The following is a 26,306-nucleotide window of genomic DNA, read 5'->3' on the forward strand; positions in this document are numbered from 1 at the left end:
TCGCTTCATGCGTTCGCACAAGTCATGTGAGGTGTTAGCTCAACTAACCGGCTGGGGGCGCTATTGTTCAGCATAGAGGTTCTAACTGCAGCCGCTGGGTAGGCAAAGAACATCGCTCAACTATGGCGGACAGGCTAACGCAGCTCCAAGATGCTGTCAATTCCGTAAGACTGTTTGTGTCTGATTGGCTACACATTTATTCATCAAAATAGTCACATTTTATCGGAAAACCATTTATTTTAGGAAACGTTTGCACTTTTCGTGATTTATTGAAGCAGTATATAGGCATGGATCTTATCGCGCTCTTTGTTGATAATTGCAACTAACAACTAAATCATAGCTAGTTAGCTACAACGCTAGTGGTAATTTAGTAACTTACACCAGACTAATTGCCTAACTATAAGAAGTATAACCTTACTTTTACTTCTTCGCCAGAAGGTTTAAACTATTTTCTGTTCAAATTGCCCATGTTTGTTCTCCGCTGCACATTCTAGCAACACTTACCAGCTAGCGTTCGCTGTTCTTTTAAAAAGCTAGATAGCTAACATAGCTACCTATTAGAGAGCTATGATAATCATCGAATTCTGCACAATCTTGGAATTAATGCAAACATCAGAAAGTTGGGCAATGTTGTTATTATTTTGTATTACATACATGCATAAGGTGCTGATCTCAATTTCTGTTTCTGTTACGCATTTGAATGTAATTTAGTTGGCTGATCAGTTTTGCAATGCTATCGGAGTGCTGCAGCAGTGCGCTCCGCCTGCTTCCTTCAGCAACATCCAGACGTCGATCAACAAAGACCAGCCATCTAACCCCACAGAAGGTAAGCAAGTTGTCGATAAAGATTTGTGAGTTAGTTAAATCTAATGTCATCAGAGGTTGTGAGTATACTGTTTCAAATGAGGAAAACATTTGAGTATTGGCACTGATCTTTTACTACAGAGTATGCGCAGCTTTTTGCCGCGTTGATTGCGAGAACGGCTAAAGATGTTGACGTGCTGATCGACTCTCTGCCTAGTGAAGAATCTACAGCGGCACTACAGGTGTGCCTCCTTCCCGCCTCACAAACTCAGCCTCACACAATGGTGCACGGGCACTTCACAAACCCACAGATATAAGTCACAGATAAGGATCTGCCACTTAGTGTTGGTCATGTTTATCAGCAAGTCCCTTGTACGGTGCGGCAGAAAACACCTTGACAACGCCTTGAATGTGTGTGCACACGTCACCCTGCAGTGCCCTTATTTTGGTTATTTCTGTAATTAGACTTGTGCGTTTTTTAACAAGGCTGCAAGCCTCAAGCAGCTGGAGGAAGAGAATCATGAAGCTGCAACACGGCTGGAGGAGGTGGTATACCGAGGAGACTTACTGCTGGAGAAGATCCAAAGCGCCCTGGCTGACATCGCCCAGTCCCAGCTCCGCATGCGCAGCGGCCCCGCCAGCCAGCCTGCAGCCCCTGAATCTTGACTCAGACTAATTCAGAGCATCTATGGACTATGTGACGCATACTGCAGGGACTTTTATATCTGATGTTCATTTGTGATCCATGAGGCGCACCCATTGCATGGAAACACTCATTGACATTTTGACTGTGAAAAGTACAGTTGGCAGTGCTCCACTGCGGAGATGCATGTTGTGGTGGTGTCTGTGTTCAGACCTCATCTTAGTCACCAATAAGACAATACTTGTTAGAAGTAAATATTAGTTAAGGGTCTGTTTGTTTACGATTACCACCACATGGAGTATAAACTCACCCATTCCATACAGGAGACAAATGGTAAAGTTGGAAGTGTTAAAGCTAATTTACTTTTTTTTTTTTTTTGTCCAAACTCAAGTCTATATCTATATAACATTGTCAGTTTGTTTTGAAAATCTCTGCCAAACCTGTTTTCATACAGTGTAATTTACATACATGTGTGCAGTGTTCCTTATCTTTGCCTTCTTACTAATAGCTGTGGCAGGAGAGTGCAGATTTTGTATTTTGTAAAATATAGAACCATATTAAGATTAAATCATATGAACTGCACTGTAAAATCACTGGGATTTGTGAAGATATTTTATTTTCTTCAGAATATTTACAAAATTCTCAAGATTTCTACTCATGATGCTAGGGAAAATAGTAAGGGCTTCTGAGTCTAATGTTTACAAAGAGTGACATCTTAAATGATGCCTTTAAATGTAGCTCTTTGTCATTCACTATTGGCCTGTGAATACATGATTCCTTAATATTTTAGAAAAATACCGTTTTGGAAACCATTTTTGTGTTCTGTAACCCCTAATTGTGACCACTTAGGAGTTTCAGTTTATAAGAGAACAACATTTTTCTGATAAAAAATAAATATATAAAGTTATGGTGTCAGACTGCTAGTTTTTGAAAGCCAAATAGCAAATTGTGTCTGATTTCAACTGTCATAATCTATTGTTGGTTGTCTTTGGTATTGAAGGATGTTGTTGAGGTGTTACTTTATAAATCTATACTCTTGCTGTGCCCTCTCAGGACACAAATGTTGAGTAGCAGTGAAAAGTGGATGGAGGTATTTATGGTGCAAAACCCAAGACCTTGTAGAGCTTGCTGTCAACTTGTATATTAAGAATTTCACTCAGAAAATATGGTTTTGTATCTGTTAATCGACCATAGACCTCAGTTCTATGTTTTAATTCACAGCCAAAAAATCTTAATACAACATCCATAAATTTGTTTTACGTGAATTGCAAATATCTTGCTGATTGTAGCCTCTTGTGGGAGAATGGTACCTGATGTGTGAAACTGCAGTGTGATGAAAGGTAAGCAAGAAGAAGGTCTTTAGTGTGTACAGACTTTGTGACAAAAATTGCTGATTGTTATGGAGATACTTATGTTCAGCTTCCTGCTACATCACCCCACTTCTACTCTGCTCTTTTACCCAACAAATACCAGCAAGACTGCTGTTACAGATTTTGGACTTCATTAAAAATATCTAGTTAATATTTTTTAGGGCCCCCATCAGTCACAGGGCTTTAAAATGGACCTAAGTTGCCCCATACAGCTGCCCTCAATACCTGTTACAGTTACAGAATGAGTTTTGCAACAAGCTGACAAAGACAAACTGCATCTGATGGCACTGAGCACCAAAAATTGAACTTTTTTTTGGTTGTGTTTTGTTTGTTTTCTATAGTACATCAAATTCAAATATATTAGAATTTTCCTATCATGCTTGGTTTTTAAGTGACAGGCCACTTACTTTTTGAACATTAAGTATATATTACTCATGAAAGTATATATTGTTCACAAACAAGGCTGCTATAGCACTTAAAGTATATACAAATTTGCTTCTAAAATGTTTTGCCTATATTTGGCTTCAGGAGCATCCTTCTTCGTTGTCCTGCTGTAGTCTGCTAACATAGAGGGGATCCACTTTCCTTGCTATCATTTTTCCACAAAATACAGAATGACATGCGCGTATACTGGGGGGGGGGGTACTATGAGTGATAGAGAAGTTCTGGAAACATTTGTATTCAGATAAAACGGGTTTGTTTGTAGGAAGCAAAATCATTGTTTACCAGTGTGGTCTTGTGAATTCAAATTCAGAACAACGTTGTGAATAATTTTTTAATAATATCACAGTTTAAAGTCGTGGCATGATTTCGTTCCGAAACTTAATTTAATTTAATGTTTAATGTCTATTCCCATTCTAGGTGGATGACGCATGGCTGACCGGTGACGCAGCAGTTCAATTACGTCACGACCTCGTAAACATCATGGCGGCGTTCGTGAGGCGTTTTGGTGTAGTGGGAGAGCATTTCGTAAAGAACTTAATAAAAACAAATGCAGTGAAAAAGGTATAAACAAATATATATATATATACACACACACACACACACACAGTGAGGTTAGCTAGAACAATAGTGATCATACAGTTTTCAGGAAAGACACAGTCTGTTTTTAGCTGGAAAATGTAGAACCATAACGGATACTTGTGCTAGCTCGCTAGCTGGGGATAAATTAGTTCCATTGAAATTTACATGCGCGGTTTACGTGCCTTTCGTCACCTGAATTATGAAAGAACACTTTTTGAACAGTAAGATTACATTGTGTATTTTAAGTTTTGCTTTATCATGGCATATACGCTTGACTTAACGCTTCGTACTGTAGGCGGTTCGCCAGCAGTCCACACCAGCCGCAGCAGAGGTGGCGTTAAACGTACCAGAGACGAAAGTCACCACACTGGCAAATGGCCTTAGAGTGGCTTCGGAGGACTCTGCACTGCCCACATGCACGGTACGTGTAAATGTAACAGCAGACTTAACAACAGTATTTCTGACGAATCTTTGTGGAAGAAATCCCTGGCGTATAACACTAAGTTGGTTTACAGGTTGGCCTGTGGATAGACGCTGGGAGTCGATATGAGAACGAGAGGAACAACGGGACAGCCCACTTCCTGGAGCACATGGCTTTTAAGGTAATAACACCACTAAGAAAAATCATTTTAAGATAACATCAGTATGCCTTAGACGGGAATTTTCTTTTCTTTTTCTTTTTTCTTTTTTTTTGTTCTTTTTTTTTTTTTTTTGCTAGTTTTAAGAAATATCACACTTTAATGTTATTGCAGTGATAAGAAGCTATAGAAACTTCTCCAGTTTTGCTAATAATAAGGAATCACTAACAGTGCACCTTTACTGGCAGGTTTTTGTTCCACTTGTTCCAGTTACAAAATGCATTACAAAAAAATGTTGCTTCGTTGCCCTTATGGTCTAAGCCAAAATTGTAAGATATAAGATAGTCTGTCATTTACTCTGTGCAGGCTGTCTCATAGGCTTGCCAACTTTTTGCAATAGCTATACTGTACACAAATACTGAAAATGACTGTAGTTAGTCAGAATATTATACATTTAGGCAGATTATGGCATTAAGTGACAAGTGGAAAATTCTATAACTTTATAATTCCCACAAACATCACCTGCCAGCACCGCTTGTTTTCTGTATTTAGAGTAGCACCTTGACCATCTGTACACTTTCCCAGATGCCTCATTGACAGTCTAAAGGTGTGTGAGCTCACCTGTTTACCTGCTGACATGACAACAAATTCCGTGATTGAAATGTAGTCTCGAAAATGAGCAGGAACCTCTGCAGAAATTTGTGTGAAAGCGAGTGGACACGTTCATCTCGTGCAGATCTCCATGCCCGGGCTCCTATGTTTTACTGTGTTTTACAGGGCACAAAGAAGCGTTCTCAACTAGACCTGGAGCTTGAGATAGAGAACATGGGAGCTCATCTAAATGCCTATACTTCCAGAGAGCAGACCGTATACTACGCCAAAGCCTTCTCTAAAGACCTCCCCAGAGGTACAGTGACTACACGGGCCAACAATGCCTTTACCGCATGTGTGTGATCTGTGGGTTAACCGCCAACCTTCTGTCTCGCTCTTCAGCTGTGGAGATTCTCGCTGACATAATCCAGAACAGCACCTTGGGGGAGGCAGAGATTGAGCGTGAGCGTGGCGTAATCCTGCGAGAGATGCAGGAAGTTGAGACTAACCTACAGGAAGTTGTCTTTGACTACCTGCATGCGACAGCATACCAGGACACTGCCCTAGGAAGAACCATTCTTGGACCTGCAGAAAACATCAAGTATTTCATCTGTTAATTTATTTTATGGAGGACTACAGTATGGAGGAGATTAGTACATGTAGATATACCCTTCCAGTCTACCTGCTTTCTAACTATATTAATATATTGATATGCGTGTTATGAATGGCTTGTTGACAGAACTATAAACAGAGCAGACCTTTTGGAGTACATTACAACGCACTACAAGGGGCCAAGGATCGTGCTTGCTGCAGCTGGGGGTAATTTCTTAATGCAAACATAGTCGAAACATTTGTCTGGGCACCATTCATGTACTCCTGTCTTTATGTGTATGTAGTGGAATGTTGATTTTGATTTCAGGTGTGTGCCACAATGAACTAATCGATTTGGCTAAATTTCACTTTGGAAAGCTGCCAGCCCGATACAAGGGTGAGGCACCAGCGTTACCCTCCTGCAGATTCACTGGAAGTGAGGTAACAAAAAACAACAAACAGCACTTCTGTGAACATTAATGTTTACTAAACTCTTGCGCCGTGACACACTTCGTTTGTGCCTCATTTTGACCGTTAACAGATTCGAGTCAGTGACAATAAGATGCCACTGGCCCACATAGTGATCGCAGTGGAGGCCGTGGGTTGGTCCCACCCTGACACCATCCCGCTCATGGTGGCCAACACGCTCATCGGGAACTGGGACCGCTCCTTCGGCAGCGCCGTGGTGCGTTACCCCCTCACCCCCTATCACCCTACAGTTCGCTCGGGGCTGGAGAACGCCGACCTTGGTGCCGATTTTAAAAGCAGCTCTCTCGCTCTTCCTGCCCCCCAGAACCTGTCCAGCAAGCTGGCACAGGTGGCGTGCCAGGGGAGTCTGTGCCACAGCTTCCAGTCCTTCAACACATGCTACACAGACACGGGCCTGTGGGGGCTGTATGCCGTGTGCGAGCCAGGCACCGTGAGCCAGATGATGCACTTCACGCAGCAGGAGTGGTGAGCCTGGGGCGCGCCGTCATTCCTCAGACATGATCGCAAATGAGGCATCTGGTGTGGTGTCAGTCATTTAAAAAAAAAAAAAAAAAAAAACTTTAAAGGAAGGTTCAGAATTTTTCCTCCAGCATTTTATGTGCATGCCACAAACCAAGTTCGTGACATACTTATCCATGGAGAGTTCTCACGAACGTGTTGGTGGAAAAGGGAGTGCTGCAGTTTTGGTGCAACGCACGTTAACCTAAGAAACGATTTCTCAGAGGCAGTAATAGCGCTTGTGTCACGCATGTGTATTGGGGTGGTAGGATGTCGCTGTGCACCAGCGTGACGGAGAGCGAGGTAGCAAGAGCGAAGAACCTCTTGAAGACCAACATGTTGCTTCATCTGGACGGTGAGTCTTCATCCGCACTCGCGAACACTGCTGTCAGGCTACAGGAGACCCCCCCTCTCCCCCGCCCACTAAAGCCATGCAAGTATGTGGCTTCTTTCCTGTCTTCTGCCCGTAGGTTCCACACCTATCTGCGAAGACATCGGCAGGCAGATGCTGTGCTATGGACGCAGAATCCCACTGCACGAACTGGAGGCCAGGATAGATGTGCGTGTCTGTCCATCTCTCACACACACACACACACACACACACACACACACACAGCTGATTATCAGCCTCAGGGTGTAAACTGTCTCCATTTTCCCCACTCGCCCCTAGTCCATAGACGCAAACACCATCAAGCAGGTGTGCACAAAATACATCTACAACAAAGCCCCTGCAATAGCAGCCGTTGGTAAGTACTGCCTGTGCGTCTCTCTCTCTCTGCAGTATGAGTGTGCAGTACCTTGAAAAGGATAAGGGACCTAGTCAATTTCAGAGAACTCCATCTTATGATGGATATACATTCCTGCTAAAGTGAAAAACGAGTTACCCATGTTATTTATTTTGCAGGCGTTATTGACCCAGAATAGCTGATTAAATGTTTCATGGATGATGCAAGACCCAGTATTGGCTGATCTAGTAAAAAACGAATAGTACTCAAAATGTGCCATGCAAACCTGAAAATCTGTTTAATAGATTGCATTATGATGCATTAGGATACTAATCAATAATTAGTATCCTATTGTACTGGATGGTGCTTATAAATGTATTATTTTCTTAAGTGCAAAAACAAATATTATTTGAGGTGTTTGACAGGGCATGCATTTGCATGGTCTTAATGTCTCAACAGCCCAGTGCCTGGACCAGCTGCAGGCCATCTGAGAGTTCCATAGCAGTTATGTTTATTTTTGACAAGGTTCTTAATCATGTGTTTCAGGGCCTATTGACCAGCTCCCAGACTACAACCACATCCAGAGTGGGTTGTACTGGTTAACCTGAAGAGAAAGGATGGGCTTCACACTGCCTGCACATTCACATATACAGAGTTACAAACGAGGAGCATTTATGTAGTGAGCATTTTCTTTATATTTTATTATAAAATAAAGAACAAACACAATAACATTAAAAGAACAAGATGCTGTGTGTGTGGTTCGTTTCCTTCCCCGTCATTTTTTACTCTTGGCAGCAACTTGTTCCTGGGCGGCTTTCTTGGCTTTAATCATCTCGGCGAGCTCCTGTGTGGGGTGGGAAGGGAGTCACAGCTGTTTAGAACAGTCCACCGTGTTCTACCATGCAGTTAATAACATTACTGGCTGACCAGTGCTTTTCACCCCAGCACCCAGGTACAGGAGCCTGAGCAACCTCCTGACTACCTCACTGGACCAAAGTGGAGTGCTTTGCTTACTTTGTATCTCTTCATGCAATCTTTCTTGGTGCGTCCAGGCACAGTGGCAGCGATCTTGTCCCATCGCTCAGGGGTGTTGACGGGGTACGTCTTCAGAGCCTGTTCTAAGAGCTTTTGCTCCTCTGTCGTCCAGGGGGCGGGGTTAGAGTCGCTGGATGAGCCTAAGGGGAGGGGCAAATAAGCAGGCAAAACAAAACCCTAAATGCTATGCTTGATTGTAGCAGCAGATTGTATTTCATGTTTACTAAGGACAAAACCCCGTAAAGTGGATAAGGTTATGATGTCTCTGGTACATGCACAAGGAATTCGGGTAAAAGGTATTACCATCAAAGCGCTCTGAAGGCACAGCCTTGTCTACAGACGCTGGGACAGCAGTGTGCTCCTTCTTAAACTTTTCAAAGGCCTTTTTATTAACTTCATCCTTCTGGTGAGGATCTAGAAACAGGAAGGAGGGGGTGATTAAATGATTATAAAACTATTTTGCGGCTCTTCAAACACCTCCATATGGAGCTCCATATGGAAACTCACCCAGTTTCTGTAGCGTCTTGGCTTTATTAATAACGTCTTTGGCGGTTCTCTTGATGCCACTACCCGAATGCAAGTTCATGTAGTTGGCGATCACTTCCCACCTGTGGACAGAGAGTGGAGCCAACAGGTTAGGATCCTGGCATGGCCACGTGACCGAGAGGCGCCTCGGGGCAGGCGGTTTCCGGGCGGCTGTCCCACCTGGCGTTGGTCCCGGCGGGGAACAGGTTGACGGCTTTGATGAGCAGCTGCAGCTCCTCCTCGGTCCAGCCCTTGCCTGAGCCCGTGCCGGCGCCGGCCTGCTCCGAGCCGCGTGCGGCCTGCTGGGCCTTCACCTCGGCCTCCCGCTCCTGCTGGAGCTGCTCGTTCACGTCCTCTACCTGCACGCGTGCACACACACACACTCTCCGAGTCACGTGCAGGGCCAGACATGCCACAGGGACCACGCCCACAAAAGGACCGACTGAGGTGGCGAGAACCTCATCGTCAGAGTGCTTCCCCAATGGCAGTTTAAGCATCATGTTTATTATATTATTAGTTTCTTATAAATTGTGCTAATATTTAAGCGTCATCTTACCTGCTTTTCTATGGCTGCTTTACTTTGCTCCTTATTGCCTGAAGCCAAAATCTCATTTAAACTCTGTAAGCTAGAGAAGAAAACTGGTAACTAATTACGCACAAAAATGTAAACACAAGAACTTGCAAAACGCCTACTTCATCCATGTTCAGTGCACATCCCCATAATGAGCAAAAAGAACAAGAAATTAACAAATTACACACTTCCCAGTACCTGAGGAGTTCTAATCGATCACACAGCTTCTCCACGCTCTCCATCATCCTCACGCATTCGGCCTCATCGTCCACAAAGTAGTTACAGTTCTGAAAGTGAGATCAGGACGAGTCACAAACCAGAAGTTCCCACAGACTCCAGGGGCTACCTGAAGCTGCACTCCCACCTTGCATGTCGTCCTGAGTTTCTGTCTCTCTCTCTTGATGGCCTTCTTTTGCACCTCCTTTTCCTTCTTGGCTTGCTGGGCTGCCTGCTTGGCCTGCTCCTCCTCCTTCTCTCTGGCCAAGCGCACGGCCTCCAGCTCCGCCTGTCGAACCTGCGGGACAGCACAGCATAGCATACCACCTTCGCTCAGTCCTGCAACAGGACAAAACCTCAGGACAACCGCCTTCACTCAGTCCTACAGGACAAACGTAGCCACACATCAAAATTCTGTAGGCTAAACCAGTTATAAATAATCCAGTAATTCCAGTCGTATACACTTGGAGTAGACCCTTCTTAGCACATTTAAACTCCCAGCATGCCCACGTGGCATGGATGCAAGTGGCACCGACCCGCTGCTTTTCCTCCTGTTCCTTCTTCTTGGCCTCGGCTTTGGCCTTCTTCTCGGATTCCTTTCTGGCCTTCTCCTCCTCCTTAAACTTCTTGATCCTCGGGTCGCAGCTGTAGGCAGCATCTGCAACATGTCACCAGAGAGTTGGGCTGCGGCGAGTAGTAAAATCCCCCAGCGTTCACCACGAAGCCCGTCAGGCCAGACCGAGGGCACTGCTGTTTGGGTCGTACCCACGAGGGTTCGGATCCTGTTCATCTCTTCCTTCTTCCTCTGGGCTCGAGATGCCCGGTTCTGCTTCTCAATCCACCGTCTCTCATCTCGACTTGTGAAGAAAACAACAAACGTTAATAGTGACATAAGTGGAGAAACTGTATGTAGTTAAACACAGTGCACGTTTTGTGTGGGAGGTAATAAATTCTTTTTCTTTTTTAATTAAAGTACCATTCTGCTTTTTCTTTCTCCTCTTCATCCAAATATGAAAATTCTCTCCATGAATCAAAGTTGTACCTTGAAAGTATTAAATTATTCTTATTAATAACAATATTACAGCACCTTCATACACCACTTTTGGTTGTGTTAACGAAAATCGGCTAATGTAAAACAATAGAACTAACTGTTAACCACCTACATAACTTTAGGGAAAGACCATGAAAAAAAGCCCCGATTTGACTCCATGCCCTGTTCCCCATGTACTGATCGCATACTCACAGCATCCATCATACATGCTTAACATTCCCATTGATATACACCCCTATTTAGCCGGGCACTGTACAGTGAAGTATGTGCTTTACTGAAACACTCTTTTCCATAACCCCCAAAGCCACCTGACTACTTAATCACTGCTGGCTTCTTTTGCTCAGCTACAATTGTACATCAGTACAATTCCTACAAACTATGCTCAGTGGTAGGAATCATTAAATTACAGATTGTGCATGGAATACTACTATATGAATGCCAGTTTGACACTAGAATTAACAGAACTATTTAAGAGCATGTTTCTTGGTCGCGACAAACTCACCAAAATGAATAGAAATTATCCACTTCTTCAAATGAGGACTCCAGCGATCCGAGGTGGGACACATGTTTTTTAATGGACCACCTGTTACACGTGAAGGAAACAGAATTAGGTCTGCCATTTTCCTGTGCCTCCTCAGTGCAGAAAGGAAAGGGGGCGGAGCCTACCTGGCATTTCGCTCAAACGCAGGCGCAAAAACTTCAAAGAAGTTGTCTTTGCCTTCGGCCTTGGAGGGAACCATATTGTCAAAGGTGGGGTCCACGCTGTCAAATGCTCTCCGTTTTATGGGGTCTGACAGAATCTCTATTGCTGGAACACACAACGGGATACACAAAGAAACCCACACATGTTCTGTAGGATTTACACCCCATGCTTTGGCTCGATTTCATAACACACACACTGATGTCACACTTAGGAAAGCAGGCACAACCCTAACCTTTTGTTATGCAGGTAAAATAATCATTGTCTCCTTTCACAATCTGCTCGCCTGCTGCTTTTCGTTTGTCTGGGTGGTGTTTGAGCACCATCGCTTTATCTGCACAGATGCAATGAAGGTTAGGAACTGATGGAAACAAACATCATTTCTGTGTATGACAAATACCTGCACTAAACTTTCAATTGGTCAGATTCTACCTCACAAAGCACAAAGTAAATGTTACAACATAAGTGGATAATGAGCCACATTTTCTGTATGAACACTTACGAGCAGCTTTGATTTGTTTCTGAGTTGCTTTGTACCTCATATGAGCCAAACCCAGTACAGCATAGTGATCTTGGTTCTGTGAGGAAGAGAGTGAACAACCCTAACGCATCACACAGGGTCTCCTGAATGGAAGCAAAGGCCAGCGAGATGAATGAAGGTTTATCCTTTAGAAAATACCCGTAGCAAAGTATTCAGAATTCACAACCAGCAGATTAACATAAGTAAAATGTACCAGCAATGAAATGAGCAAAACAGGATTGAGGCTGGACAGGGAGTTTAACACATTGCAATCAACAACTGTGAAAGTAAGATTACATCTGCAAAATCCAAACATATACTAAAGACAAGGAAACTCCTTAATACATCTGACAGACACAGCTGGTAGCACCTTCCAGTCTTTTGGGTCTAGTGTTTTCAACATGGGATATTCCTCCAGTTGCAATTCCTCATCTTCTTCTTCCTCGGACAACTCCTCTTCCTCCTCGAGCTCCTGGAACGAGGCGGAGACATTCCGAATCCTGCGCTTAAGAAAGGCCTCAAACCAGCGGCCCACAGGTTCCACCTGCAGCTGTACCGATGCTGAAGCATGGAGGAGGAATTGTTGGTAAAACAACGCAGTTGTATTATTAACTTCATATATTTATGCACGGTCCAAAGCTTGCGACAGAAACTGACAATGACAAAATCTAACCATGTCATAAAAATAAGAAAACCTAGAACATCAGAGCATTTTTTACTGCAAGCCAAAGGCTCAGGATCATAGGACTGTAACTCCTATACGCTTTATTTGCATGTGTATATATTACATTTTGTCTGTTTGACGCAGAGGTAGCTTGTTCAGCCTGTACTCTGATGTAAGGCCCTTAACGTCATTGGCCTGTCTGGGAACACGGACACTAATTTAGGCAAATAACTACATTCGCTAATATTCCTCACATCACCACCTGGCCATACAAACAGCACTTACAAGAAGTAATATCGTACTGCACCAACTAACGAACCAACATAAATTACACCAGAACTCTGTAAACGAACTGTTCTTGAACATAGTGAAGTGCGAAGGCTATTAAGGTCAATTTAACGTTAACACATTGGTCCAATACTCAGTCCCTAGCGAGCTAGCTAACTGGCTAATATGTGTCAGTCTCAGCACAATTTTCAGAACCTCACTTACCGGCTATGGTGTTGCATACGACTGTAACTTGGCCTTCCAATGCTTCTTTTAGCATTTTGGATTCTTCAGACGTACGAGCATTCACACGTCAACATATGAGATGTGAGTTATAGCAGATTTTTGGCGTTGTTGTGCCGGGAAATGTGAGCATACCACATGGGCCTGCCGCACACACAAGTGTCTCGCTGGGTAATCGTAGTTCCACACCATTTTCCTTCCGGAATATAGCATAGCCAGTATTGTTAGTTCCGCAAAGAAACTTTACAGACGTCTAAGAACATTTTAATGAATACTGTTTACTACTACAAATTATTATTATTATTATTATTATTATTATTATTATTATTACTAAGTGTAACAATTAATTTGATTATTTTGCATCTTTATTAACGTGCAACTAAAATATCTGTAAACAAAACAGAATAGAATATATAGTACAGAATAAGTATATTTGTATATAAGTATTTATGAACTAATAAATAAGGACATAATCATGAGACATCCATTCCATATGCACACAAATAAAATAATGAATAATTGGAAAATATACAGAAAACTGGACATAGATAATTTAATATAAAAATGTTAGTATTCAAATAACTACAAAATATAGTCATGTCATCTTGGAACCTAGTCCTTCCCTGTACTTGGTGAATGTTTTCATATCTTTGATTAAAGAAATAAAGACAGGCCATCATGGGTACATGCTGACTGTTTTTTGTCAGTGCAGATAGAGGCACATGAAAGATTAATTATGTTTCATAATTAAAACACATATTAGTGTAAACCCTTGAAGTTCTATATCCTGGGTTTATTTCCACACCAAGATGAATAGAACTTACACAATGTATCGAAAGATCCACAGGCTGCAAAACTGCTCAGTGAAACACTAACCCTATTACACTGTATCAGTTATTGGTCAATCTATTGGTCAATAGAACCATGTTCTATTGCAGCACAATGGAACAGAGTACAAGAAGTCCATCAGAGCCTTTTATTCACTTATTCAAGTTCTTCCCTTTTTAATGAAAGTTCTTTTGAAATGCAATACAATATTATGTAAATGAAAATATCCCTCAATAACTGTACATAGTAGCATTAAACAAGAGTTTCCCAGTATGCATTAATAAAGAAGAGGAGTGACAGCGCAGACATAGTCTGGGCTTCATTACGTCTTAATAACATTCACATCAAGTTACTTACCTACATGTAAACCAGCAACACCGCATCTACAGCCACCTCAACCATTTGACTGTCTCCAGTTCTTAACTACAGTCTAACTATTATGAGTTCTAATCATATAAAGTTAATCGGTAAAATACTGCTGTGAGTGCTAACCGAAGCCGTCTTAGTTATGCAAAGTGAAAACGACGACCAATGCTGCAAGTTTGTATGGTTCATAACTTGATAACTTGATTTGTCTTTCACCACACTTGCTAGTATAATTCTTCCATGGCGTAAGGTTCTGGAGGAAAGACCGGAACAGAGTGGAGAGCATCATGAGAGAATTCTCATAGAACCTGAGGGCCATCGGAGACCATGAGGCCACTGGATCCCTAAATCGTTTCAGTGGATAATCAGAATCCATCACTCCACATTGCATATACAACCCCACCCCTATCCCTTAAAGTATGGCACTGGAGAGGAAGTGTCTTTCATTTTTACACAAACATGACAGATACATATACTCCACGCACATAAAAGACATCCAGGGAGAGCTGTGAGGCGAAGACTCCAGTACCCCACGTGTGCCCCACTAAAAATTCATATTGAGATGTCAAAGAGTCCAGTTGATCAAAGAGTAGAGTTGGTTTTAGCAGCATAAATCAGCTCTAGGTAGGCCTGGATCAACCCTCGTGCTGGTCTACAATCAGTCTCCTGACCTTCCTGAACTGTAATCTGGACCAGGTTCAGGATAAATGTTATTCTGGTGAGAGACAGTCCCGATCCCGAAGTTCAGTAGAATAAATAGCGAACCTCGCCTGTATCTGAATGCAAAACCGTTCATTGAACACCGTCATATTCACATTCAAACAATGTCTCGCTCACCTGCTCACTGCGCTGTTTAAGAGGTGATTTAGGTCTGGGGAACTAATACATCTGTACCGAACACTTGATTCCTAGCAAAAGCTCTTTTTTTAAAATCACAGTTTGTTTCATATAAATAGAAAAAGATAGAAAAGATTTCAGCAGAAGTTAACACATTGGCTTTTCACTTAAAATTTGACACAATTAACTGTAGTTCTTGGGAAATATTTACAACGCATTTTTTGATCTTAGCATTAGTGATGAATGACCTTAAGATTACCTTAAATGTAACATTAAAACCCCCTCTGACGATTTGATTCAGCAGAACAGTTAAACTGTCATTCAAAATGACTTCCTCGCACACCCAAGTCTAGTGTTAAAGGGGGAGTGATTAAAGGGATGTCTGTGAATGGTTTTAGGAGTGTTAAAGGGAGGTTCATGTTAGTCTCACAGAATCAATTCTGAAATGTATGCAGGCTAACGCAGAGCCTGAGACTCAGTTTGCTTAACTTAAGGGTAAAATACAGTGAGGTACATGTGTCTGGGGATTACTGCGAATTTCCCATTCACTCCCACTGAAGATAGGAGCAGACAGCAATTCCCGAAACAATCCCGAAAGCCCTCGCTCTACAGGGGTAATCGGGGGACTTGAGGTAACAATTTCAGATTTCCATTTAACCTGCAAAGCACATGTGACATGTGACTTGTATGTAATGACAGCAACAGCGGTAGGAACAATAAAAACAACAGATAAATCTCATCAGATGTAAAATAACCCAGTTTGGTCAGTTACAGACCAAACCAAAAAAAAAAAAACAAAAAAAAAAAAACAAGTACTTAAGGCAATCTTAAACCACATCCTCATAGACTTTATGTCCAAGCAAAAGGGCTTTTTAAAAGACTATAGGCAGTGGAAGTCATGTCCTTGCTGTTTCACAGAGCCAGACAAGTGTCTGTGCCCGTGCGTGGCTGTGTCATTACAGGTCCCGAGACCGGGCAGGACAGCAGTCCTATCTGTGGGAAGCAGCGGCAGGCGTGCTGTAGCGAGGCGTGTTGTCGGTGGGGGGAGCAGGCGGGAGGAGGATGTTGCCGTTGTTGGAGGCGGAACAGTTGAGCTGAAGGCGCCTCAGGTACTCGGCGTGGACAGGCTTGTGGCTCTGCAGAATCTTGATCGCCTCTTCCACTGGAAACCATTCCCGCTTACGGCCTGCAGGGGGAGACGGAGCGCAAATTAGTGTGCCGAAATGTGTGACTGGTGGGAGTTAGCAAAGCCTCATTTGCTATGACTAAAATCAGAGTAAATAGAGCAAAAACAATCCAAACATAGAATCAACACCAAAGACAACAGAAATGCCACCTTATTGTGTGTGCACTTAATAAATGGATACACTTCAGTGTGAGCTATATTTGGACTATGAGTAAAATATAGCAATGGATAATAAGCCATCTGCAACAGGACAGTAACTAACCAGCAGCCCATATCAAGATTTCGTAAAAATATAGAACAAAAACATTATCCTAATAGTATTGAGGAAGAAAACCATGGGGAAAAATGTCATTTTTTGGATTGAGAGGGATTGGGTTCTTGGATTTTGGATTCTGAAGTGCACTGGAGAAATCAGGTGATCTGTGCAGTAAGAGCAGGGGAGGCCCGCTCTGGGTCGGCTGCACACGGCCTGTTTTGGCACCCAGACTGCTTTCTTTCATCTTGGAACAGTGCATGAATTAGATTCTGCTTCACACTGCAACTGGCTCATTTTAAAAATTCTTTTGTGGGATTTTACCACTGCTATACTCTTTATATAAATTTCTATTCTATAATTTCAATTGACAGATTACGTTCTGGACCATAATCTATCAAGGACGTGTTTACTGGATAATCTAAGCCTCAAAGGAGCCTGCTATCGTCACGCACAGCAAAAATTAGAATCTAATTTAAGATATTCATCTTTCAGTTTTAAAAAGCAACTTGTCAAAAATAAATTCTATATAAAAAAAGAAGTTATGCTTTTAAAAAACAACCGATTTGGGGCAGATGCTAAACCCTGGACTCTTACAGCAACAGCAATCAAAGCGGCCTTAAAGCAGCTTGTTCAGTAAAGCCCTGTAACACAGCAATACACAGTGTAGAGTTCACGGCACAAGTATACAGAATACGACCTTCATGGAATCATCCACAAGACATGCATGAAGGTCAGTACCCACACTGCGAGAGGAAGAGGTCGTCACACATTAATGGAAGCTCACAAGCAGTGCAGGCATCAATCACAGCAAAAACTCCACGTGCGCCACTTCTCTGCTCCTGGTGTTTTAATACCCAAGCAGTGCTACATTTACTGTAAATCGGCTTTTTGTGGATTGCCGTTCCCTGACCGTCTCTGCTTATAGCCTGGCAGCCCATTAAATCTGAAATAATATAATATAGGAGACATGTTTTAGTGCTCACTCCAAACGAAGCAGGACGCGAGCCTCTCTGGCCAAGGAGCTGGAATGTCCTCTCCGGCACGCACCCGTTTGCTGTGTAAACTCACCGATATTGACCGAATCCTCCCAGGCGTCCAGAGTCTCCGTCACGGTCAGCACGTACACGTATGTGCGGTGCTTCCTGTCCTGGTTGTGCTGCGTGACATCATGACAGCGTTTCAGCACGGTTTTACAAGCGCTGGGCAATGGTGAAGGAAGTCAGTGGAAATCGAGAGCAGTGCAGAGAGCATTGGAGAGTCTCACCTCAAACACACCCAGGAGGCGTCCCAGTTTCCCTTTCACTCCGGCCTGGACGAGACACACACAGGAGGACTTTAGGACTCACTTCTGACATTATCAAGGAAGCTACAGGGGCCAGTCACATGAAAATAACACTCTTCCCAAACCTTTTATTTTCATCTCCATTACCCAGAGCACTAATCCTGTTCTGCCACTGAACATAATAGTGGCACCATGCCCTGACCTTCATCCCCTGTTGTAGCTAGGAGAGCGAGCTTGTCTGGGTATTATTCTGTAAATATACTGGAATCCTGCAGAGCGCAGTTTAACAGTCACTTTGTGGCTCTGCCCACAACCTCACCCACCTGGGTTAGCCTGATACTACTTCTGCCAACACGTATACAGGAATGGAATGCTTAGGGATCCCAATGCCTGTCAGAGTTTGGATGAGCTGGTTTCTAAGCAGTTGCCACAGAGGGTTGTAATGATGATGACCCACCTCTTCAAAGACCTCCCGTACGGCGGCCCCGCAGGGCTCTTCCTCCGGCTCCATTCCTCCTCCCGGCACGATCCACTGATCCGGATGACGACTGCTGCTCACGAGCAACACCTGCCAAAGGACGCAACTCGTTACTGGGCAACATACGATTTTGAAAAGGACATGGAGGCTCATTTATCCAGCATGTACTGAGTATGTAACACGTATGGTAAAAGTCACATGCTAGCATTTGATTCTCCTATTGGTTTCAATCCCTCCAATCCCATCGTGTCAAAGTCAAACGCCATCTGCTCGAACAGTTGCTGTACTTCCCAGCGGGAGGTGACGTTAAATGGTGGGTGGGTGTGCGTTGTGAGGGCTGAGATTGCTTTGCTAGTGTGCTCCAATGTCAGAAAGACGATACGGTGCTCATACAAGCCATCGTGTTCTGTGGGAGCAAGCATGTGGGGTTAAACCGAGCTCCTCTCTGTCAACCAATAAGAAAGCGCCTGCCAAGCCATGGACCCTGTCCCAGAAACAGTATCTTTGAAGGACATGATAAATGAACTAGAGCTGAACTTACACCGGACTGTGTGCATACTGGTGGTAACTGGTATTCAGTCTAGTGTGTCACTGGGCTGCAGGAAGAACTCATCTGAGGAGCTCGACATCTCTCTCTCTGTTCCAGTCATGGTCGGGGAGTTTTAGATCGCAGATTCTCGCTGCGTCGCTTACCACGGGTACCTCACAGTGAACACCGACAACACGCACTTAAATGAGAAAACTAATTTATTTGCAGGTGCGAGTGGCAAACCGAGACAACAGTAGCAACATGTGAGGATATTCTGTTGCATTTTCAACCAACCTGTAAATTGACCTGACTCGACAGTTCTAATAGGTAGGTGAGAAATGGGGCCCCAGATAGTATACAGTTGATGTTGAGTCATCAGATAACAAGGTAGCATCTCTTCCTGCCAAATGGTGGAATTGCAACAGAAGACATCGTGCCTAAACGTTAACTGAACAGGGAAAACACAGAATCTAAACAGCAGCATGTACAATAACAGCCTTTATGTTCATTTGACTGAAGTCTACATGAGTCTTTTTTAAATCTTGTTCGCGTCACACAGGACAGACATTAATTAACATGGCATTTTTTTCTCCCCATTACCGTCTGAGGTATGTGCACATGCAACATCAAATTACCAGGTGGAATTGTGTTCTTGGTGTCGTTTACCATAAACAGATTCCACCATCTTCCACAGAGAGATGACGCAAGTCCAGATGTCACTAAAAGCTGCATGGAATCAAGAAATAAAAGACTGCTCTCTCTGGTTGCACTTAGTGTATTTAGTATATGAGAGTGTAACTCAGTCATGGGTTATGAGCTTGTTTAGGAATCCGATCCAGTCCTGGTGGTGGAGTAATGCAGAAAAGGTCTGTAGGAGCCCATGAAGAAGTGAGGGGGTGTAATATTCAGCACGTGCATGTGCACGTGGAAAAGGGGTTCTCGGACAGACTGCTGGCAAAGTGCTGTGATTTATGTGATGGCAGCAGACCCCTCTTTGCTCAGTGATTAGCTGATCCACAGGTTGCCGGGAAGGCTTGAAGCGTGGCCCACTGCGATGGGGTCATGGGCCTGACGGCAGAGACTCCTCAGCCATGGGGAGACGTGCACAAGCGGTGTGAATGTCAGCCGTGCACCGGAGCCAACCCATCAGCCACCACATGCCTCCTTCTGGCCTACTAAACGGGGCCGCGGGGTTATGTTTACAGCTCAGTAAACATCCAGCGGACAGCAACGTCACCAGCAGGAGACCTTATACCATCTGATGGAGGTATAGGAATACAAGACGTGTGTGTAAATGTGCATGTGTGAATGTGTGCATAAGTGTGTGTGTTTGGGGTGGGGGAGGGGTCAGTCTGGATATTTTGGCGCCTATTAAGCAACCTGAAGATCAATAACAGACATACTCTGTGTGTGTTCACTTGCATGTTCGGAGGTGACTGGAGCAACGATATTCAAATCTGGACCTCAAATCCAAATCCAGTCCTGGATTTTGTAATGCCTTGTAGTTGATTAAATGATTAATGTAACTGGTTGGGCACTTTGTCATCAGACCTGACTCCTAGATAAAGGGTGGGTGGAAAATCTGTAGGACCTGGACCTTGAAGACTGTGATTGAATACCTCTGGATTAGAGCCTCTGCCAGCCCCCAGTGACATTCTGAACAGATTGCAAAAAGCACCAGCTGCCTATCAGTGTGCACACATGCATGTGCTATAGGCCCCAGCTCACAGACCTGTAATGAGAGGACTGTTTAGTGCGTGCAGATTTTTTGGGCCTAGCTGAGACCGTGGAATTTCAAGGCTACATCACTGCTTGCAGCTGGGCTCACCCTGTGCACTGAAAACCAAAAGGAAAACAACAACATACAGACGGTGTTACTGTAAACACATTTTCAGTGTTTTCCACTGGGCTAAAGCACAGCATTGTTTAAAATTTTCCTACACCTCATCCAGTTTACAAGGGGCCTGAAAGTTAGCTGATGAGCTGAATAAGGCATCGGAGCCAGGGTAATGTGCATAGCTAGTTTTGGTTAGTATGGAGTTTTGTAACTCTATTCAAATGTCTGCTTGGATGAAAAGGTCTATAAGACTAACTGGTGTAAGTTCTCAGTGCCTCATTTTCACTACTTCAATTCTTTCCTCCATTCACTGGATATTATTCTATCTATGAGTCTCCTTCACTTTCAAAGAGAAAACGGTGCAGTTAGGTGGTGTTCTAAACAAGTCAAGCATTGTAACAACAAATACAAAATGAACCATAAAATAATCTTAATTATAGGATGATCCATGTTTTTAACTGTTCTAAATCTCCTCTGTCGCAGCAACCTGTTATTTTTCTCACCACATGTTTTTTTTTTTTTTTGTCTCAAATATCAGATAAACAGAGTGGAACGTTTAGAAATGGTTTTGGTGAGTGTTGTCTCAAATAAGAAAACTGAAGTAGGCAATGTGGGTTTATAACATGCACTCTATTTATATAAAAAGCTGACAGCAAGGTTCTCATGGTTGCAGTAGAACTATTTTATGTACATGGCCAGGGGCTAACTACTTTTTGTAGGAAAAAGTAACCGCTAGATCACAGAACTGATTCAACTGCTAAGGGAAAGCTCTGTGGCAGACTCAGTTCTGTGGAGACTTTCAGTTAATAAGCTGGTACTCACTGTCAGATTCTTCTCATTATTTAAATTTTCTCTACATAAAAAAGTGAATGCAGAGCAGAAAAAGGTCAACACAACTGACTACTTATGGTTGTTTTTCACACATCTGCACCAAATTAAGTTTAAATGAATTTGTAGCCTGAAGGCCAAATCAAAAATCTGCCATTTTACTACAGCTTGACAGTGAAAAATATACTGCACCATGACGTACTGAGCCATTGCGATTTAAATGTACTCGTCTAAATAATTAACCCCAATTTGGTACTGAGGCTGGGTCTGGTCATGCCAGACGTTCTTATCTGTAGGCGGCATCTGTACTCGGTCAACTCAAAGAAAGTACGGGGTGCAGGACCCTTGCGTCCACATTTACAATTCGCTGCAGAGTTGCCCACTGATAAACTGTCTGTGGATTGAAAATTTATATGTAAAATTCTTCCCATGTGCAGGGAGCATTGGGACAATCTACAAGTGAAATCAAGTGAAATCCCTGCAGCACAATTCTCCATCTGTGACAGATCGGTGTTAAAGACTGGGCTGCATAGCTGTATGCTGCTATATAAGGCTGGAGTATCTGTAACTGCTAATCGATCTACAGTCAGAGGGGTATTTGCTCCCTCTGTGGGCCCATGAGGGCCTAACGGCTGTCACTGATCCCTCACACCACAGTTTCCCTTTCCGCTCCCACAAAAAGCGAGGCCAGAGCCAGGCAGTGACATCGCTCGAGTCTTCCTCGTCAGGAGGACTCGGACACACTGACTCAAGGCCAGCAATGGCGATCAGCTTACAGGGCCCCAGACTATCAAAGCTGGTCCCAGAACAGACCATAAAGGACAGGGTAACCTGAGCATTGGGAGCCCTCGCTCCGCTGTCTGAGTGGCTTTTATGTCTGTCAGCATGGCAGAGTGAGGTGACTCAGCAGGCCCAGAGATACACCACCACTGACAGTGAGGCAGGTAAAAACACCGGCCCAGATGACTCATCACTGCTCGTACACAACTTCCCCCATGGAAGCTCTTCCAGCCAACTATGCCAAAAGATAGTGAGGAACATTACAGATCTCTGGCCATAACTCACTTCACTTTATCATGTTTTGTTCAGATCCAGGCCTGATACCAACAATGGAAGAATTGGCCATTTGAGAAATTCTGTAAACATGAAATTTCAAAGTCATGCCCAAAGGTTCAAAGAGTTTACAACGCCTCAGAAGGCAACATTACAATCAAAATCAAGGATTTCATCCTAATTTCATGTTCTGCTCACTTTTAGTTTAAAAGTACCCAGTATGTCATTCTTCAATGCACATACACACTTTTATATATATATATATATATATATATATATATATATATATATATATATATATATATATATAAGCCTTGCAGAGTTCTCATAATACATAGGCTCATTTTCTGTCTTTTGACCATACTGTAATTTTTATTTACATTTAAAAAAAAAAAAAAAAAAAAAAAGTAAAATCACAACAGTGATAACAGCACCATTATTTTCAAAAAGGTGCCAACACAAATGTAACTGATGCAACCTGGCAAAGCCTCGCAGTTGCCCCACAGGTTGGAGGACAGATCGGTTCCTAAAACACTCTGCAAATAACGGTCAAGTGATGATCCACTGAATATGTACATTGTGCCAGACTGCGACAAATTACTAGGCGAGAGAAGCTAGTCAGAGTAAAACATAACGAAAGTTTAATCTAGTTTTGCACCCACTTGTTTACCTGGTGAGTGCTTGTTGTAACAACTGGATTATCTCCAGTACCGAGTTACACGATTGCGATAGGCTAGACATCTTGAAAGCATCAGGTTTTTTTTGGATACACGGTCAGAATTGAGCAGGTGTACTCAGATTAACCTTCGAGTGCATTAGTGATGCAGAAAGGTGAAACTAGTGGGAATATGGTTTAGAAAACCAGTAACGTTTAAGCTTTTACTGGGAACGCAGACATGTAACCCCGCCCCCAAAAGACGCCAGGCAGCAGAGCCCGCGTCCTCGCGCTGTTGCAGTTGTGCTGCAAACTAGACTGAACTGGATGGCCACGGGCAAAAATGAATGGATCAAAAAATCATGCTTGTTTACTTGTTTATCGTATACGGGATACAGGACATTAATAAAATTGTATGAATATCATAAAATGTACCTCGATGCCGTTTTGCATGAGCGGGGTGAAATCTGAATGTTTTAAACACGCTACGTTAGGAAAGATTTGGAGAGGCTACAGCCTACAGCCATGGTAACCTTGCCTTTAACGAAATACTGTTTACACACAATAGTCAGTTTTAGTTCAAGAAATGTGTTAATACCATAACAGAGGCCAAATTACTCCGACACCCCCCTTTCGCATTGCTCTCAGTACCCAGATCTCGCCCACCATACCTCGTCTTCTCGTTCGTTCTTGAAACATAAGCACGCTGCTCGCCGCCTGAAACCTTCACCGTCGTAAGTCCTCGTCTGGTTGGGTTTGAACTTCATGATGCACTGTCGCTTCAACCGCTACCGAAAAGTCAACAAGACGCAGAGAATGACCAGGTCCACCGAGTCATTAAGCGACGAGGGAGGTAGAAAAGAACCAGCATCGGTGTTAGAAGGCTCGGAACCTTGCGGCTTTTGATGAAATCTCACCAAAACACTTCCATAGGGCCTATATACTGTCAAGTGAATCCTGACGCAGATGTAAATTTTAGTACCCGCAATCACCTGTTTATTGCTTCCAATAGACTACCCATTCTCTCGTCAATTTTTCTTGAGTGCTCCGGTATATATCTGTAGCCTCGGTCAGATGCACCCTCCCACCGCGTAACTCAAATGCGCAGTTGTCCCGGCTGACTGAGAACAGGCTCTCCAACAGGCGATTCCGCGTACTGCTGCTTTGACACCCAAGCTCACATCATTACAGTTGTAGCTAGAAATGTAGACACATTGAACCAGTGCAACTAAAAATGAAATAAACCAAAAATGATTGATCCAAGTTATGCTATTTCATTATGTTCTGAAACAATTTAAATCCCGATTTAACAACGTTGAGGTTACGATCCAGGCAGCTCCTAATGACGTCCTATACACGATACCACAGTTAACTAATATTTGTTGTGTACAAATTTTATTAAGTATTATACAAATACATTTGTATCTATAAACCGTCTATTAGTGTTATAAGGAACTTTGTTTTAATAAGAGAACCATGTCATTTTATTGTTTGCTGAGCATAGTACTAAAAAAGATGAAATCAATATGAGCAGCAAAGAATGAATTATATCAGTGTTGTTTTCCACTGTGAGTTTTATAAGATCTCTTAGATTTTACACAGATAGACTCATAGATGGTTTAGATTATGTAGTGTGTGTGTGGTTGCTTATTAAGATTTTTAAAAATAAAAGTAGCTATCTATCTAATGATCGCAGAAACATGATAACTGTGAGTTTATGGGTATAGGAATTTGAGAGCTCTTTCAAAATGATTTGTTAACACTGAGCACACGGTGATAGGTTGATGAACTTACTTAAACCGAGATTTTCCCATATCTCAGAGGATTTTAACCATTCCAATGTTTTGCCCTAATGCAAATTTGACTAGTCATCAAGATGAAACAGTGAAGAATTCAACACACGTAATCTTTGATCATTACGTCATCCACAGTGACTGTGAAATTCTTGGACTATAACCTTAAAATAGAACACTGGTAGTCTGACCTGCTCCGAGACCATTCTAAAGGAGCCTGTGACTTCACTCATCTACCTATTCACACGGATTAGACTGTAGGGCTGAAATGGTGCTTAAAATGATCACTGATCTACAGAATCGTAGGAGCATCAATTTAGGGCTTCGTAAACGTGCTGTCATGGATTCTAGAAATAATGACTCTTAACCGAGCCCTCAGCCTAGATAAAAACAACAACAACTAGATAAACAACTAGATAAAAACAACAACTAGATAAACTAGATAAGCAACTAGATAAAAACAACAAAACTAGACTGACACGTGAGCAGAAATGTAATTTTTCATTTGGCTGAACAACTTCATGAATGTAGAATTTGATCAGAGAAATCTCATTTTAAGTAAATATATGGATAACTCAATGTGTTAAAGGTAGAAGACTAGGAATGTTCAAGTTGTAGAGCCTTCCATGAAATAGGCCAAAAATAGGCTAAAATTAATAGCCAAGAAATGTTTTGATGTTCAGTTTCTGAGAAGACTAGAAGACAGGTCCCATTGTGTTGCGGAGAGTTTAACAGTTTCCACTGAACTATGAACAAAAGCCTCCTGGTGTCTGTTTGTAAGTCAGGGCATGTGCTGAATGTGTGTACAACTCAAGCCTTATACCCCCACTACTACAGGGGAGTCGGTTTTGATTTTGTGAGTATATCATGCTGTATTTACAGAATTGATCAGTTTGAACAACAGTGGACCAGTGTTCCTCAGTGAACAAGCAGGGGCAGCCCTCACGCATGACCTCCAGTGGCTAAACACTACAATACACTGTGAAACCAATAACTATGACAAAATCATTACGAGAAGGACACACATCTGACATACTGACGAAAGCTTTGCAGATGACAAAAAGCAGCTGATTTCAGAGAAAGGACTGTAGACCTTGTGCCGTATCCTCATGTGAGTAAGATAACTCAGTAACCTACTCCCTGATTTCTGAGTTGTCCTTTGAGCAACAGAGATGAACAAAGTTCCTAAATAAAATTAAATAAAATAAGAGTAGCTGCTAAGATGGGCTTGGAACACTTGATTTAATATTTTGGGAAATTGTATGACACAGATG

General features: G+C 42.8%; 4 protein-coding genes across 11 annotated transcripts; 2 read left to right on the forward strand and 2 right to left on the reverse strand.

Moving 5' to 3' along the window:
* On the forward strand, window positions 1-2,354 carry med21 (mediator complex subunit 21). Of its 2 annotated transcripts, none has more exons than XM_027010930.3 (4): window positions 1-164; window positions 712-826; window positions 946-1,046; window positions 1,270-2,354. In XM_027010930.3, the coding sequence occupies exons 1-4, from the start codon at window positions 123-125 to the stop codon at window positions 1,468-1,470; spliced, it is 459 nt and encodes a 152-aa protein (XP_026866731.1). In that variant the 5' UTR covers window positions 1-122; the 3' UTR covers window positions 1,471-2,354. The 2 variants fall into 2 exon arrangements, with proteins under 2 accessions (XP_026866731.1, XP_026866732.1); XM_027010931.3 differs by having other exon boundaries at window positions 23-164; window positions 1,291-2,354.
* Window positions 2,355-3,689: 1,335 nt separating this feature from the next.
* Window positions 3,690-8,061, forward strand: pmpcb (peptidase, mitochondrial processing subunit beta). Its single transcript, XM_027010960.3, has 13 exons — window positions 3,690-3,822; window positions 4,136-4,261; window positions 4,356-4,442; window positions 5,196-5,325; window positions 5,412-5,610; window positions 5,749-5,828; window positions 5,929-6,041; window positions 6,142-6,285; window positions 6,394-6,554; window positions 6,857-6,942; window positions 7,058-7,146; window positions 7,258-7,333; window positions 7,859-8,061. Exons 1-13 carry the CDS (start codon window positions 3,742-3,744, stop codon window positions 7,918-7,920), a joined length of 1,434 nt encoding a protein of 477 aa, XP_026866761.2. The 5' UTR covers window positions 3,690-3,741; the 3' UTR covers window positions 7,921-8,061.
* dnajc2 (DnaJ (Hsp40) homolog, subfamily C, member 2) lies at window positions 8,017-13,279 on the reverse strand. The gene is made up of 17 exons (XM_027010959.3): window positions 13,087-13,279; window positions 12,301-12,491; window positions 11,913-11,988; window positions 11,646-11,744; window positions 11,377-11,518; window positions 11,213-11,293; window positions 10,636-10,701; window positions 10,425-10,516; window positions 10,196-10,317; window positions 9,808-9,957; window positions 9,642-9,730; window positions 9,429-9,498; window positions 9,053-9,231; window positions 8,855-8,955; window positions 8,651-8,761; window positions 8,327-8,487; window positions 8,017-8,156 (listed from the first exon to the last, which is right to left on the reverse strand). Exons 1-17 carry the CDS (start codon window positions 13,139-13,141, stop codon window positions 8,088-8,090), a joined length of 1,854 nt encoding a protein of 617 aa, XP_026866760.2. The 5' UTR covers window positions 13,142-13,279; the 3' UTR covers window positions 8,017-8,087.
* A 787-nt stretch (window positions 13,280-14,066) lies between these two features.
* On the reverse strand, window positions 14,067-24,377 carry nudt4b (nudix (nucleoside diphosphate linked moiety X)-type motif 4b). 7 transcript variants are annotated; one of them, XM_081712469.1, is made up of 8 exons: window positions 23,911-24,377; window positions 19,161-19,314; window positions 18,879-19,039; window positions 18,317-18,427; window positions 17,842-17,886; window positions 17,646-17,733; window positions 17,362-17,520; window positions 14,067-16,321 (listed from the first exon to the last, which is right to left on the reverse strand). In XM_081712469.1, exons 4-8 carry the CDS (start codon window positions 18,368-18,370, stop codon window positions 16,125-16,127), a joined length of 543 nt encoding a protein of 180 aa, XP_081568595.1. In that variant the 5' UTR covers window positions 18,371-18,427; window positions 18,879-19,039; window positions 19,161-19,314; window positions 23,911-24,377; the 3' UTR covers window positions 14,067-16,124. The 7 variants fall into 7 exon arrangements, with proteins under 7 accessions (XP_081568595.1, XP_081568596.1, XP_081568594.1 ...); XM_081712470.1 differs by lacking the exon at window positions 18,879-19,039; XM_081712468.1 differs by lacking the exons at window positions 18,879-19,039; window positions 19,161-19,314 and having other exon boundaries at window positions 23,911-24,027; window positions 24,232-24,372.
* Between the last annotated feature and the right edge of the window lie 1,929 nt (window positions 24,378-26,306).

The sequence above is a fragment of the Electrophorus electricus genome, chromosome 4 (genome assembly GCF_041902795.1).
Source record: "Electrophorus electricus isolate QZ-2024a chromosome 4, ASM4190279v1, whole genome shotgun sequence".
Taxonomy (NCBI): Eukaryota; Metazoa; Chordata; class Actinopteri; order Gymnotiformes; family Gymnotidae; genus Electrophorus; species Electrophorus electricus.